Here is a 17,298-nt window from a genome sequence, read left to right on the forward strand (position 1 = left end):
TCCAGGAGTTCCAGGAGAACAGGTTTTAACGTCTAGACTTGTTTGAAAGCTGTATATTGTGAGAGTTCTCTTTTAACCAAATTCTCTCCTCTTTGATCCTCTCCTCCTGCTCTTCTCTGTTGTTCTTTGATCTAATGATGTGACCTCTGAACTGAAGAAGTGGATGCAGGGTTGCCATATCCTTCATATTGATATTAATTATATTATTACATTATTTCTTGTTCGACTATTAATCAAGTTATGGAAAGAGTGAATTGTGTAATATCTTATGAGATATTAAAGAGTCCTGCTTTATGTTGTACTTCTCCTCTCTAAGATGATGACGCCATAGTGTGTGTTAGTGTGTTTGGAACCAGTCAGAATTTTGTTGACTTGTGCATTGGCGCAATTTGTATCCTCTTACACTATATATTTCAATACATTCGCATTTGGCACATCTGGAGGAAAAAAAAAGTATTCGACAGCATGAAGTGAGGTGTGAGCATATACGTAAAATACAGTCATATACCAATATGCCCGATCATTAAACTGATGTTGCAGCCATTGATGACCAATATTGATTATGCATTGTTTTGTATGACACTGAATGCTTCATAAGAGTGTGTTTCGCACAGATATGAAGAGAGTTTATGAGAGTCGAAGTGAATTCAAGCCAAATTCGGAATGATCCTGAAATGAAGCGAAGGTGAGCATCCTCATCACAAATAGTCAAAAATGTACTTTGACTAACTGTGAGCTCTCTTTTCATGCTATTAATAACTCATTTTAGTTATTTAGTGGACAAATGCTATGGAGTCTGTCCCTATGTATACTGTCTTACTTTCATGTCTTGTTAATAATTCATTCTTATTTAAACTTTCACCTTTTCTTGTTTTGGGTATTTTATTTTGGGTTGACTCACTGGCCTTATTTAACATTTTTGCATGAATTATTCTTTATATTATTTTATGTTTGCTTTTGTTTTTGGTTTTTTTGTTTCCAGAATTATGTCTGTGAAGTGACTGGGCTTATCTGTTTTAAATGGACAAAATATAATTTTTAGCCTAAAGATGTTTATTTCAAGTCCTCAAGTATAACTGTACAAAACATACAGAGCCCCGAACATGACATGCAAACAATTTTTTTTTTATATATATATAAATCATGCACACAATTAACTAACTCATTCTCTCGATTTATAAATCATGCACACAGCTCAAAGGTCTGAAAGAGACAGACAGAGAAATGGCAGTCACATTCAGTCACCAGCAGAGGTCACAATGAAATGAGCACCATGTAATAAAGCAACTCAATAAGATTTATTTACAAAATAGGAAATATCCATACATGGTATGTACTGTACTGCACTGTGGCCCTGGTGCAAATGTAAAAATAAAAAATAAGTTCTATTTTTGGTAGATTTAAATGCCCTTTCAGGCCAAAAGTGAAATGAATAAGCCTCAGGCTAAAGAAATATAAATTCCATTCTATTTTATTGATTCATTTTTTCTTAATAGTATGGTTGAATTTTTGCTTGTTAGTACTATTTGTTATTAGTTGAAATGGATCTTTAAGACACTGGTTAATGAAATGGGATTAAATGTATAAAGTATATTTCAAATATTTAATTATTGCATATAATAGACCCATATCCTGATTTTTATTTATTTTGAGTAACACTGAATCTGTTTTTAGACAATTCGTATCAGTTAGCCACCTCATAATCAGTGTTGGGAACGTTACTTTAAAAAAGTAATTAGTTATAGTTACTCACTACTTGTTCCAAAAAGTAACTGAGTTAGTAACTGAATTACTCTATAATAAAAGTAACTCGTTACCAGGGAAAGTAACTATTTGCGTTACTGTAAAAAAAAAAAAAAAAGTTGCTATATGTCAAAGAATTTTTTTTTTTTTTTTAGTAGTTTTCACAAGTCAGTTGAAATAAGTAGAAAAGACAGGTGTTCGTACATAACTTTCGAGATTTATTGCACGTCAACAGACAGCAAGAGTTTTATCCTGCACTCTTTGTAAGAAAAGTGTTTTTGGCCACTAGCTTTGTAGATGCGTCACACATTACATACACATTACATGCACGTTCTTGCCATTGACTACAATGAATTTAAAGTAGTGCTTATATCTCCACCTTGAAAATGCCAACTTTTCATCGGATTGCTCCTGACTCGCCATTTCTGCTGCTGCTGCAAATCTCTGTGTAGCTGTTGCGTGTGTTTGACTGTGTGTGTTTGGCGCCGCTGGCGCGTGTGTGTAAAAACACTGGCTCTGATTGGCTACCATGAAACACATGACTCTGCCTTAGCCAATCATAATCGCTTATCTCGTTATTAACCCACCTGCTCACTCGCTGTGTGTGCCAGGGGTGCGTTCGGATTGCATATTAAATCAATGCATAGTAACGCACCGCATTTGACGTTCAGTAACGTTAACGGCGTTGTAACGACGGGAAAAGTAATTAGTTAGATTACCCCGTTACTGAAAAAATAACGTCGTTACCAAACGCCATTCTTTTAAACGCCGTTATTCCAAACACTGCTCATAATACATGTACGAATGGCTCGTGGTCATAGCAATGTAAAGATTTGATTTCAAAAACAGTATCATAGCTATTACACTATTTCTTGTCATGAATTTAAATCTTTTTGAATTATTACATTTCCCACTGGCATAAATGTCGTCAATGAATGGCAGCACCACAAAGTCGGGCAACTTGGAGCGAGAAACTCATTTTCATGCACACACATAAAGATAAAAAGGTAAAGACGACGGCGATCTTATTGATATAGCACCATTAATTACAAACCAAGGTGTTGCCAGGAGAAACAGGCTGGATTCAGATGCGGGTTAACTCAAAGCTTTATTTAAGCAGAGGAGGCAGAGAAGATGAGTCACGTTCCACAGGTTTCACTCGTAGTGAGAGGATGAGAAGCAGATGAGTCAAAAGCAGATGAGTAATGTTCCACAGAAGTTCGTATGACCGCCGAGACCGGAGGGATGACAGCTGGAAGCTTCTAGGAGCTCTGGGCTTGTAAGAACAAGGGGCAGAGAAATCAGCTAAACACACTGGAGCCTGAGGACAAGACACGACAAGGTGAGTACAAAGAACAGCTAGAAGATCGGAGCTATTGGTACGAGTAACAACAGTCTGACAATAGACAGAAAAACACAGGGAATAATAAAGGGGAAAAAATTAGAACATAGAGAACAGGTGGCGAGCAATTAAGGTTAACAACGGGGAAACAAGGGAGGTGGGGAAAACTCAAACAGGCAGACGCGGTGAGCTGTCAAACCATCCAAACACACACAAATACATACACACACCAAAGAGGCAGGTGATTAGCCCCGAGACCCGACAATACCCCCCCTCCCAGGAGCGTCACCTGGCGACTACAAGCAGGATTAAGGGGGGGAAGAGAACACCGGCTTGACCCTGGAAACATGAAACACTGGGTGAACCCGACCAAGAGTAGGAGGGAGCTTGAGCCTGATCCCCACCGGACTAACCACCTTGGTGATGCAGAATGGCCCAATGAATCTGGGTGCCAGCTTGCGAGAAGGCGCCCGGAGAGGCAGATCCTTGGTAGAAAGCCAAACCCGCTGACCACACACATAGGCAGGAGGAGAGGAGCGGCGACAGTCAGCTGCAGTCTTGGTTCGGCCAGAGGTCGACCAGACTTTCTCCCAGGTGCGATGGCAGCGCTGGACAAAAGCCAGGGCGGATGGAACCGCTGCGTCGGGTTCCTGTGATGGGAACAGAGGCGGGTTATAACCAACAGCACACTCAAAAGGGGACATACCTGACGCGGCCACAGGAAGGGTGTTAAGAGCGTATTCTGCCCAGGAGAGCTGCTGGCACCAGGAACTCAGATTGTTGGATGCTAGACAGCGGAGCATTCTTCCTAGATCCTGGTTGGCCCGCTCACACTGCCCATTGGTCTGGGGATGAAACCCTGAAGACAGACTTGCAGAGGCCACAATCTGTCTACAAAATTCCCTCCAGAACCGTGAGACGAACTGGGGACCCCTATCTGAAACCACATCCACCGGTAACCCGTGGAGATGGAAGACGTGATCCACCACCAGTTGGGCGGTCTCCCGGGCGGAAGGCAGCTTGGGCAGGGGGATAAAATGAACCGGTTTGGAAAAGCGATCCACCACCGTGAGAATTACAGTGTTACCCTTCAACGGAGGAAGCCCCAGAGACGAAATCAAGGGCAATGTGTGTCCAAGGACGGGAAGGGATAGTAGATTCAGTAGACCATCAGGAGGGTGATTGACAGGCTTACTTTGGGCACATGTGGCGCAGGCCAACACAAACTGTCTAACATCTGCGGCCATAGCAGGCCACCAGAAGCGCTGTCGGATGGCAGACAACGTTCTCCGAATACCTGGATGGCAGACTAACCTGGATGCGTGACCCCACTCAAGGACCTCTTAGCGCAGCGCAGCCGGCACCGTCAACCTGCCCGCCGGGCACTCTCCCGGCACCTGCACCCCTCGACCGGCCTCCTCAACTTGCTGCTCGATACCCCATGAAAGAGCCCCGACCACCACCCCCTCAGGAAGGATGGCCTCTGCCGCAAACTCCCTCCCCAGAGCACCGAACAGGCGAGAGAGGGCATCGGGCTTGGTGTTCTTAGATCCTGGCCGGTACGAGAGGGTGAAGTTGAATCTGGCAAAGAAAAGCGCCCAGCGGGCCTGATGCGAGCTCAGCCTCTTGGCCGAACGGATGTACTCAAGGTTCTTGTGATCCGTCCAGACCAAGAAGGGCTGCACTGACCCCTCCAACAAGTGACGCCACTCACCCAAGGCCAATCGTACCGCCAACAGTTCTCTATTGCCGATGTCGTAGTTACGTTCTGCAGGGCTGAGACGACGAGAGAAGAATGCACAAGGGTGGAGCTTCCCATCATGGAGGGAACGCTGAGATAGAACTGCGCCAACCCCAACGTCCGAAGCATCAACCTCGACAATAAACTGGGCCTCAGGATCTGGAACCAACAGAACGGGTGCAGAGACAAAACGGGACTTTAAAATGTCAAAGGCTACCTGCGCCTCCCGGTTCCATCTGAAGGACACCTTAGTGGAGGTTAAGGCTGTGAGCGGTGCAGCGATCTGACCAAAATTCCTGATGTATCGCCGGTAGAAGTTGGCAAAACCCAGGAAACGCTGCAGAGCCTTCCGCGAGTCAGGGACCGGCCACTGGGCGACAGCTTCAATCTCAGCGGGATCAGGCTTGATCCCCTCCGTAGAAATAATGTGGCCAAGGAACGTAACTGACTCAGCGTTTAATTCGCACTTCTCCGCCTTGACAAACAACTGGTTTTCTAGCAACCGCTGGAGAACCCGTCTGACATGCTGGGTGTGTAATTGGAGAGAAGAGGAGAAAATCAAGATATCATCCAAATACACAAAGACAAATTGATTAATCATGTAACCCAACACACTGTTGACGAGTCCCTGGAAAACGGCTGGAGCATTGGTAAGACCAAACGGAAGAACCAAGTACTCGTAGTGTCCCGAAGGGGTGTTAAACGCCGTCTTCCACTCATCCCCCTCCCGAATGCACACCAATTGGTAGGCATTGCGCAGGTCTAACTTGGTGAAGACCCGAGCTCCCTGCAATAATTCAAAAGCAGAAGACATTAAAAGGTAGGGGGTACCTGTTCTTAATAGTAATGTCATTCAAACCTCTGTAATCAATACAGGGGCGCAGGGAGCTGTCCTTCTTCTGAACAAAGAAAAACCCTGCACCAGCGGGAGAGGAGGAATGGCGGATGAGCCCAGCCTGAAGTGACTCACGTATATACTTGTTCATGGCCTCTCTCTCAGGACCTGAAAGGGAATATAAACGACCCTTAGGTGGAGAAGAGCCCGGGAGAAGATCAATGGCACAGTTGTAGGGGCGATGCGGAGGTAGCGAGGTGGCCCGGGCCTTACTAAAGACCGCCCGAAGATCATGGTACTCCGCCGGAACACCAGTCAGGTCAGAGGGATCCTCCTGAGGAACACAAGACACAGAGACAGGAGGAAAAGCAGCACCCAAACACGACACGTGACAAGACTGACTCCAGGCTAAAACTGAATTACTGACCCAGTCAATGTGTGGATTGTGCTTATGTAACCACGGGTGTCCCAGAATTAAAGGAGCCTTAGGGGAATCAATAATAAACAGTTCAATCAGCTCACAATGGCTGCCAGCAATACGAAGGCTTATCTTGGGTGTGACATGGGTGATGGTGGTAAGGGGACGGCCAGCTAATGACCATGCTGATACGGGACTAACCAAAGGAATTAGCGGTATTCTCCAACGTTGAGCAGAGGCAGCATCGAGGAAGTTCCCCTCAGCCCCTGAGTCCACAAGGGCGAGTCCAGCGTGAGAACGACCCTGGAAAGAGAGTTGGAATGGCAGCTGAGTGCGTGCTGCATGAGAGCTTGAACTGAGAACCGTGCCCACCAGGACTCTCCGCCTCACTGGTGGGCCCTGGCTTTTAACGGGCACTGAAGGGAGAAGTGGCCTCCCTTGCCGCAGTATAGACACGCCCCCGACGACAGATGCTCCTGCTTCTGTTGTGGTGTAAGCCGTAAACGACCCAACTGCATGGGCTCCTCCTCCGAGGGCTGTCAGCCGGCTGAACTGGCTGAAGAGGACTCTAGGTGGCGACACGGGGCGGGTGTTTGCCGTTGTTTGCGGCAGCGGCTGAGACGACCCTCAATACGGAGTGCGAGATTAATGAGATTATCCAATTCCCGCGGGAGCTCTATGGCCGCGAGTTCATCAGCAATGGTGAAATCTAATCCCTCAAGAAAACGGGCGCGCAGCGTGCTCTCATTCCAGCCACATGCCGCAGCTAAAGTCTGGAACTGGATGGCATTAATCAGTGACAGAGCTCCTCCCCTGTGACAGTCGCGATAACTGGGCCGCCGCCTCGTCACCCTGAGCTGAGCGATCAAACAATTTGGCCATCTCTTGACTAAAATCCGTGAAGGTGGCACAACAGGGAGCCCGCGATCTCCATACAGCAATTCCCCATTCGCGGGCACGGCCCGAAAGAAGTGTAAGGACGTAAGCAACTTTGGTCTCTTCATTTGCGTAACGCCGGGGCTGCAGAGAAAACACCAGCGAGCATTGGGAGAGAAACGCTTGACAGGCGTTAGGATCGCCATCGTAGACCGGCAGATTGTTGGCATGGGGTTCGGAATCGTGGGACATACCGGTGTGAAGAACGGACCCCCGGCTCGTTGCCTCTCGCTGAAGACCATCCACCCGTGTGAGGAGTTCGGAGACTCGGCACTAAGCGCGTCCACATCCTGCGCGGTGGTGCTGAGCTGGGTGGCATGCTGCCCTAACAAAACTCCCTGTTGAATGAGAGCCGAGTGAAGAGGATCAGATCCCGCTGAATCCATAATCTGGTCAGACTGTTCTATCAGGAGAAACAGGCTGGATTCAGATGCGGGTTAACTCAAAGCTTTATTTAAGCAGAGGAGGCAGAGAAGATGAGTCACGTTCCACAGGTTTCACTCGTAGTGAGAGGATGAGAAGCAGATGAGTCAAAAGCAGATGAGTAATGTTCCACAGAAGTTCGTATGACCGCCGAGACCGGAGGGATGACAGCTGGAAGCTTCTAGGAGCTCTGGGCTTGTAAGAACAAGGGGCAGAGAAATCAGCTAAACACACTGGAGCCTGAGGACAAGACACGACAAGGTGAGTACAAAGAACAGCTAGAAGATCGGAGCTATTGGTACGAGTAACAACAGTCTGACAATAGACAGAGAAACACAGGGAATAATAAAGGGGAAAAAATTAGAACATAGAGAACAGGTGGCGAGCAATTAAGGTTAACAACGGGGAAACAAGGGAGGCGAGGAAAACTCAAACAGGCAGACGCGGTGAGCTGTCAAACCATCCAAACACACACAAATACATACACACACCAAAGAGGCAGGTGATTAGCCCTGAGACCCGACAGGTGTCCGATGTGCTTTACAACAAAAATAATAATAATAATATTGTGTCTGTTGCTTCCCCTTTCCTGTTATGTTTGATTTAATTGATGTTGTTTTGTTGAATTAAAAAAAAGCTGATTACAAAATAATAAGAATAAAAACGTAAATACTATTGAATATTGGTGCTTGTGTTATGTGTTTTATTTAAGTATAATCAAACCCTTAACCTGGACAGTTTCATACACGCTCCAAAACACTGATTCGACACTTTAAATCGGACAGAGGAGACTAACAAAGCTGTAGTAGTTTAACTCATTATTCGTTAATATCTGAATACAAATGATTGGGACACTAAATTGAATTCAGCGAGTAAGGACGATTCCAAGGGCCCTGATCAGACGAGGATTGAAGAAACATTGACACTGCTCTTTCATCTGTCACATCTGATTTACAAATCAAATATACAAATGTGATACCGACATCAGATACACATGCAAATCATCTTGTGAATAGCTATAAAGCCTAACATGTGAAACATTATCGTTATCGTTATAAAAGCATTATCGGTAACACTTTAGAATAGGTAACACTTGTTAACTGTTAACTATGACATTGCTCTCAATAAATTCTTAATTTGCTGCTTATTAATAGTTAGTTGTTAGGTTTAGGTATTGGGTAAGATTGTGTGTGTGTGTGTGAGAGAGAGAGAGACCCTGGACCACAAAACCAGTCATGAATGTAGTACCAGTGTAAATTTATCAAAACTGAGATGTATGCATCATCTGAAAGCTGAATAAATGATCTCTCCATTGATGTGTGGTTTGTTCGGAGGACAATATTTGTCTGAGATACAACTATTTGAAAATCTGGAATCTGAGGGAGCAAAAACATCTAAATATTGAGAAAATCATCTTTAAAGTTGTTCAGATGAAGTTCTTAGCAATGCATATTATTAATGAAAAACTAAGTTCTGATATATTTACGGTAGGAATGTGCCAAATATCTTCTTGGAACATGATCTTTTTAATATATCCACACAGAGACACGTAGAGATGTGGGGTGTGTTTAAACGAGGTGTTTCAGGGAGGTGTGGATGAGTCTTAACTCTTATAAAGAATAACTCTTTTGCAACAGTTGAAATCACATCATGTGACCCCTCTAAAGATCCTACATTAGACTGCTGTGATGGTCTAATATGCTGATACACATCCTGATGACTCCCAGCTGTTAGTGTTAATTTATCACATAACAAACTGTGTTTACGTGAATACTCCACATGACATTTTAACATAATCATGTGCATATTTGACCATTCAAGCACAATAGTACATGAAAGAGCTAATTCAATTATATTGCGATCATATTCTCTCAGTGCACACACTTCTGCTGTGTGTCAGTCAGCGAGCAGCAGATTGAGTTATCTTCACTATTGCGCTTGAAAACTTTCATTTACTCTTTTGTTAAGGAGTTGAATAAAGGCTGCATCTTATGTTTGTGCATGATTTTCTCTAAATCTATAATCACTTCATAGAGCTACAGTACAAACATCTTTCTGTAGCTTGAATCTGGTGGTGGATGAATAGATGAACACAGTGTTATGGGTTTGAATGCGTTTGAACTCTGTGTGCCAGACATAAAGCTCTCTAAGCAAATGCTGCACATTTTGTAACTCTAAAGCAAACACTTGTCAGTTTGAATGAAGATTTCTTTAAGCAACATCATGACAGAAGACAAGGCCATCTGAGGGGCGTTCTGTTCTCGCGCTGCTCATTAGCCAAATACACAAACGATGGGCAGATCCTTAAATATGACTGAATCTGGGGCAAGGGGCAACCCCCATATTAATAAGACATTTTCAAGGAAAATATTAATATCAATGTGCAAATTATTATTTGGAAATATTTATTTTATTAGTAGGTTTGATCTACAGTATAGTATTGTACTATTACATGGACTTAGTTAAGTTTGTGTTTATTTCTGTATACGCTGTTTACACTTTTCCCCAGGTTTTGTCTTAAAGGGATAGTTCACACATAAGCATTTTGTTTTTCATCATTTTCCATCGCTTTATTTTTTTAAACATGATTTCAGATCATTCTTTTGTGGAACATATAAGATCCCTTTTTAATCACACAGTTGAAGTTAATGGGGTCCGATGAGGTTTGGTTCCCAACATTGTTAACAACAAAAAAAATATAAAATTAAATGTGTAATATAATATAATAGATCATATTATTAATATACAATTATTATCTCAAACAAAAAATGCTGACCTTTCCCAAAATATTAGTGTGATATCTAAATTGTCTGGCTGACGCACATCACATAATGTCCACTGACACACTTTGAATGTTATTTTCAATGTAAAAGAGATGTGTCACTATCAAACACCGAAACAGAGCACGACAGACTATTAAAACACTTGACGAAGTGGACAGATCTCACACAATCTCTCTCTCTCTTAACAGAGCAGCTCATTTGTGCCTGTGTGTGATCATCTGTTCATCATGAGGACTGAATTCATCTGCATGCTGTTATCAGGTGAGCTTCTTTTTAAACAGATTTTAACATTAAAATGCATCTTTAATGAATCTTGTGTCTTGTAACTTAAAATAAAGACATTGTGGTTCAGTGTTGTATATAAAAAGAAACTTATTTTAATTTAAAGGTTAGTTTTTTTTATCTGTTCTTCAGCTCTGATGTGTGTGATGTTCTCACAGTTTCATAATTATTTCTTTGTGCCTGAGAAAGTGAACTGGAGTGATGCACAGATGAACTGCAGACAGCATTATACTAATATCGCCACCGTTAATTATCTTAAACAAAATGTAAAATTGTAAAGAATGCATTAATGCATTAATTTTAGCGATTCTTATTTGCTACTTAAATCTACAACATTTTAAAAAACATAAAATATTAGATCAAGTAAGCAGTGAAACTACTCGCATCAAGGTTCAGACAAATATACACGTGCATCTTAAAAAGCAGATGTTTTGTGCGATCTAGTGGTTTAAAGGAATAAAAATATCAAAGGAGCCTTTCTAAAACTACTGTGTTTCCACTGTCTGCTCTTTCACAGGTTTGTGCATCTCATCTGTGATCTCCAAACAGTTTGTCTTTGTTAAAGAGGCGAAATCGTTCAGTGATGCACAGATGTACTGCAGAAGTGTTCACAGCGATCTGGCGAGTGTTGAAGATGAGGCGGACTTCAGCCGTCTGCAGGCTGTGCTGAGCGGGGTCTCGGATCCGAGCGTGTGGATCGGGCTGAAGAGAAGCAAGACAGACTGGTTCTGGTCTCTGTCCAACAGCACGTTCTACGGAGAAGGAGAAGCCGTGTTCAGACGCTGGGAGCCCGGACAGCTGGACAACGAAGGAGGAATCGAAAACTGCTGCGTCATCGGTTACACTGGGACGTTCTGGGATGTTCCGTGTGGAAGTCTATATACGTTCATTTGCTATGATGGTAAGGACAGTACAGTCTGTGAAAGTATTCCTATATACACAGAACTATATACAATTATATGATGCGTACTTGTCAGCCATAGATAAATGAAACCAGTGTTAGTGTCATTGAGATACTATTATACATTTTATTTATATTTTGAATGTTGTATTTTTAAATTTTTAATGTAAATTTTTTTAATTTTTTTGTCTATATATATATATATATATATATATAAATTCTTATTTTATTTTAGTAAATCAATTTAAATCCAATTATTTATTTTTTTAATTTATTTTTTTTAGTAAAAATAATAATAATAATAACCCAGAATGAAACAAACCGGTCAGATTTCTATAATAAACATGTATTACTTATGACTGACAAATATGCGTCACATTAGGTTCAGTAATTTGTTTTACAACTGTGTAATTTAAATGGATGGCAATTTTATGTGAAATTAATACACATAAATCTTACATTTAAGTCTAAATATCTGGTATTTCACTCCAAACTGTATTTTGCATTTAAAAAAAATTTAATAAAAAAAAGTAATTTTTTTCTTCTCCGCTGGTTAAAATAATTCGGGAACAATGCATTTTATTTATGTTGTTATTTTTATGTGCTATATAACTGTCCCCTAGCCCAAGTCCAAGCCTGATTTAGTTTGTTTAGTTGATTCTCAATGACTCAGTTTTGCTGTGGTGAACATACAGTGTGGTGTTATCACAGGACAGGACAATGCCCTTCAGAAGTACGTGTTTGTGAATCAACTCAAGAACTGGAGCGAAGCGCAGACGTTCTGCCGGCAGAAACACACGGATCTGGTCAGCGTCAGGAACACGGATGAGCAGCGGCTGGTCAAGGTGTTGGTGCCGCGGGGAACTCTGGTGTTCATCGGCCTGTTTAAAGATTCGTTCAGATGGTCCGATAACAGCATGTCCTCATTCAGACGCTGGTCTGTTGCTGAACCCAATGTCTCTGGAGATTGTGTTCTGCACCAACTGTCAGATATAAACGCATGGGCCACTCAGAACTGCTCTGAAACAAGACCGTTCATCTGCCAAGACGGTGAGAAGCAGCAGTTAATGTTCTGTGCATCAGTTGATTGGATGTTGAGATGTAGGCATGAATGCAGGGGTGGGGCTTAAATGAGAAGAAGTCTTTATTTTCCCATTCACCCGATCTCATAACCACATCTGTTCCCACAGAAGTGAAGTTGCAGGTCCTGAAAGTGAAGCTGAAATCAGGTCCCAATGTGAATGATCCTGTGATGAAGGTGTCCATCATGGAGGAGGTGAGTTATTGTTCCTCCTCATGTGATCGAGCTGAGCGTGAAGTATCGGTGTTGTTTAACATACGGCTGTCGTGATCTCAGATCCAGCAGAAACTCCTGAGTCTGGGGTTGCCTGAAGATGCCAAACTACGGTGGAGAGCTCAGTCTGACGGAGAGATCTTCCAGCCGCTGGAGAAGGACAAGAATTCATGCAAATAACATGCTGAAGACAGATCATTTTGTCCTTAGATCTTAAGCCTTCATAAAGATGCAGAATATCACATAAACCTCACATATATATATACAGTGTTGGGAAGGTTACTTTGGAAATGTAATAGGTTACAGATTACAAGTTACCCTGTTTAAAATGTAATAGTAGTGTAACTTTTTCAATTACTTTATTAAAGTAATGTAACTAATTACTTTTGAGTACTTTTTGATTACTTTTGTAAATTTGTGAAAATTAAAGAATAATAAATAAAAGCATATACATCAACTTAAATACAGTTATCTAATAAGCATGTGACGTATTCTGTGTAATAAAATCCTAAACATTGGTGTTTCTTTTAAACTGCTGTCTCTTTGTATATGATGATAGTTTTCAAAACTCAAAATAAGTAAAATGCACATGAAGTGACACAGAGCAGTTCTAGAAATTATGTTTATGTGCTCGTGTACTCCTATATTGAGGCAGCAGAGGTTGAAAACACCACGAGCTTCAGCAGGCCTATGTGTAGTAAATGAAGCCATGTCTTTGCCATTAATTTACATTGTCTGGAAAATTCAAACTCATACAAACAAATTCATGGACAAAACTATTTTTTATCTATTTTAAATCTTTAATTTGGGGACATGCAAAATAATTAAAAGTTCTCTCCTGAACTGCACCTTCACTTCCATTTTTCTCTTCAGTCTTTTTATTTTGCCCTGTTATGCATCTCTCTCATGACTTTAATACTCAAGATTAAACAAAACTATACTTTACAATACAATACTCTCTACAATACTACAATATCTTTATAGAAAAATCCTATATATAATCCATATTCTTCCCTTACAAAAATTAACCATGCTTTTATTAGCCTATATAAAAGTAAAATAACCATGAGTAATTTTTTTTTTTTTTTTTTTTGCAAATGGATTTGTATTTATTTTTAAATAAATACATTTGTAAAATAATTTTACATTTTTGGTTATCACAGTTAAACAATAGTAACCATTTTCTCTGGATTTATAGTTAAATATTAAAACGTTAATTTTCGTAAGGGTTGTGTTGTTGTCTGTCGTAGCTCCCCCTAAACCTATAAAAAAAATCTGAATTTTTTTCAGCTAAATTACTACTGTAACATTACAACAGATAATAATGGTGTCCTTTATATAGTATTTTGAGTGATGACTGATGAGCAACGTGCTGCTGCTTGATTAAATAAAGAAAAAAACAAAGACAAAAAAGCATCTTTACAGATGAAACTGACCTGAAACCCTGAACAGTAGTTCTGCTTCTCTGCTCCAGCTGTCCACTCTATTCTTTCTCTCTCTCTCTCTCTCTCTCTCTCTCTCTCTCTCTCTCTCTCTCGCATTGATTACTCGGAGTCTGATCCAAACCGTTTGGCGGAGGCGCAGAGAGCGCGCAAGTCATGATTAACAATTCATGACTTATTAGAGATTTAATTATCAAATGGCGGATTCGCAAATGATCGCTTTAGTACATTCGGCAGGCAATTATACAATAATGATATTAAATAGTGGGGCAAAATCGGCTGCCAGGTCACCGGGAATTGTCCCGGTTCTCCCGGTGTCCAGTCCGCGCCTGATTTCCACAGACACGCAGAATGTGGAAGTCATATATTGCATTTTTGGGGCTTAATATTCACAGACACTAGTCCATGTCATGTTTTGATTCAAGTGTACTGACCTACTTTTGATTTAGTCATCCAAAATGTGGCATATTGCGTCCGCGTTAGGCATTCCGTTTTTATGACTGGATTCTACGAAACAGACTGTGTTTCCGCATCCCGGAAATTATTAGGGCGTATGTCTCAGAATAGTCAGTGCAATTTGGGAAATAAATCAGTTAAATCTGTATGTGGATGCGTAAATATTCAAATGTAATCCCCTTTGTAATCGTTAAAGATTTCATAAGTAACTGTAATTTAATTACTCATTTTTTCGTAGTAACTGTAACTAATTACAGTTACAATAATTTTGTAATTAAATTACGTAACGCCGTTACATGTAACTAGTTACTCCCCAACACTGTATATATATATATATATATAGCCATATATATGCCATGTTTTTCTCTGTTGCTATGTGTACTGCATTGGGCTAACTGAGACTGAGTCATATCGCTTGCATTTTATTGCTCTTTTGTTGGTTTTGATTGCTTCTATTATCCACATGTAAGTTGCTATGAATAAAAGCGTCTGCTATCAGAATCAGAATCAGAATCAGAAAGAGCTTTATTGCCAAGTATGCTTGCGCATACAAGGAATTTGTTTTAGTGACATAAGCTTCCAGTACACAGAGACAACAACACACAGACAAAAAAAAAAAAAAAAATTACAAAAAAGGAGAATTACAAATTGGCAAATAAATAAGTGTATAAACAATTGTGCTATAAATGATAATGGAATAGGATTGAGTGAGATGCAGGAATGTTCTAGGATGGAGGGGTAACAAATAAATATAAGGATATTGCACATTTTTTGCATAAGCATAAGTTTAAGTGGGAGACATTTAACTGTTCATGAGGTAGATTGCCTGGGGGAAGAAACTATTCTTGTGCCTTGCTGTTCTTGTATTTGCGGCTCTGAGGCGCCGGCCAGATGGCAAAAGTTCAAAGATGGGGTGACTTGGATGTGAGGGATCCAGAGTGATTTTCTGAGTCCTTTTCCTCACTCTGGATGTGTACAGTTCTTGGAGGGTGGGCAGGGGAGCACCAATAATCCTTTCGGCAGTCCGAACAGTTCTCTGTAGTCTTCTGATATCTGATTTTGTAGCTGAACCAAACCAGACAGTAATTGAAGTACACAGGACTGACTCAATGACGGCTGAGTAGAACTGTTTCAGCAGATCCTGTGGCAGGTTAAACTTCCTCAGCTGGCGAAGGAAGTACAACCTTTGTTGGGCTTTTTTCACAATGGAGTCAATGTGATTGTCCCACTTCAGGTCCTGAGAGATGGTGGTTCCCAGGAATCTGAATGACTCCACTGCAGCCACAGTGCTGTTCATGATGGTGAGTGGGGGGAGTGCAGGGGGGTTTCTCCTAAAGTCCACAATCATCTCCACTGTTTTGAGCGTGTTCAGCTCCAGGTTGTTGAGACTGCACCAAACAGCCAGCTGCTCAACCTCCTGTCTGTAAGCAGACTCGTCACCGTCCTGGATGAGGCCGATGACTGTAGTGTCGTCTGCAAACTTCAGGAGCTTGACAGAGGGGTCTTTAGAGGTGCAGTCGTTGGTGTACAGGGAGAAGAGCAGAGGGGAGAGAACACATCCCTGAGGGGCACCAGTGTTGATGGAGCAGCTGTTTGACATGAATTTCCCCAGTCTCACTAACTGTTGCCTATCTGTCAGAAAGCTGGTGATCCACTGACAGATAGAGCTAGGAACAGAGAGCTGGGTCAGTTTGGTCTGGAGGGTTGTTGGGATGATGGGGTTGATAGCCGAACTAAAGTCCACAAACAGGATCCTCACATAAGTCCCTGATTTGTCCAGATGTTGCAGGATGAAGTGCAATGCCATGTTGATTGCATCATCCACGGACCTGTTTGCTCGGTACGCAAACTGCAGGGGGTCCAGTAAGGGTCCAGTGATGTCCTTCAGATAAGCCAGAACCAGTTTTTCAAACGACTTCATGACGACAGACGTTAGAGCCACAGGTCTGTAGTCGTTAAGTCCTGTTATCTTGGGTTTCTTTGGAATGGGGATGATGGTGGAGCGTTTGAAGCAGGAAGGCACTTCACACAACTCCAGGGATCTGTTGAAGATCTGTGAAAAGATGGGGGCCAGCTGGTCAGCACAGATTTTCAGACAGGTTGGTGTAACGTCATCTGGGCCTGGTGCTTTTCTTCTTTTGTTTTTCTTGAAGACCTGGCGCACATCATCAGAGGTATGGAGAGGGGGATTGCAGTGTTAATGGTTGTGTAGGGAGATGGTCAGAGTGGGTGTTGGGGGTTTCAAATCTACAATAAAACTCGTTAGCAAGTCGTTGATTAGCCTCAGTGCAAGGGGATGGTGTCTTGTAGTTTGTGATGTCTCTCAGTCCTCTCCAAACTGAAGTAGAGTCGTTGGAAGTAAACTGGTCTTCCAACTTTTTAGCGTAGGTCTTTTTAGCCGCTCTAATCTCTTTGTTCAGTGTGTTCCTGGCCTGATTGTACAAGACCCTGTCCCCATTTCTGTAGGCATCCTCTTTGGCCTGACGAAGGTGTCTGAGTTTTACTGTAAACCATGGCTTATCATTGTTGAATGTTAAATAAGTCCTGGTAGGAATTCATATATCCTCACAGAAACTAATATAGGATGTTACAGTCTCTGTGAGTTCGTCCAGATCGGTGGTAGCAGCTTCAAAAACGCTCCAGTCTGTGATGTCAAAACAAGATTGTAAATCCTGCTCTGTTTCGCTGGTCCATCTCTTCAC

At 41.9% G+C, this 17,298-nt stretch overlaps 1 protein-coding gene across 1 annotated transcript; it reads left to right on the plus strand.

Moving 5' to 3' along the window:
- The first annotated feature begins 10,374 nt into the window (after positions 1 to 10,374).
- Positions 10,375 to 12,949, plus strand: LOC132113380 (macrophage mannose receptor 1-like). Its single transcript, XM_059521168.1, has 5 exons — positions 10,375 to 10,482; positions 11,021 to 11,404; positions 12,116 to 12,454; positions 12,595 to 12,680; positions 12,762 to 12,949. Exons 1-5 carry the CDS (start codon positions 10,449 to 10,451, stop codon positions 12,876 to 12,878), a joined length of 960 nt encoding a protein of 319 aa, XP_059377151.1. The 5' UTR covers positions 10,375 to 10,448; the 3' UTR covers positions 12,879 to 12,949.
- Positions 12,950 to 17,298: the final 4,349 nt, after the last annotated feature.

This window comes from Carassius carassius, chromosome 3, assembly GCF_963082965.1.
Source record: "Carassius carassius chromosome 3, fCarCar2.1, whole genome shotgun sequence".
Classification (NCBI taxonomy): domain Eukaryota; kingdom Metazoa; phylum Chordata; class Actinopteri; order Cypriniformes; family Cyprinidae; genus Carassius; species Carassius carassius.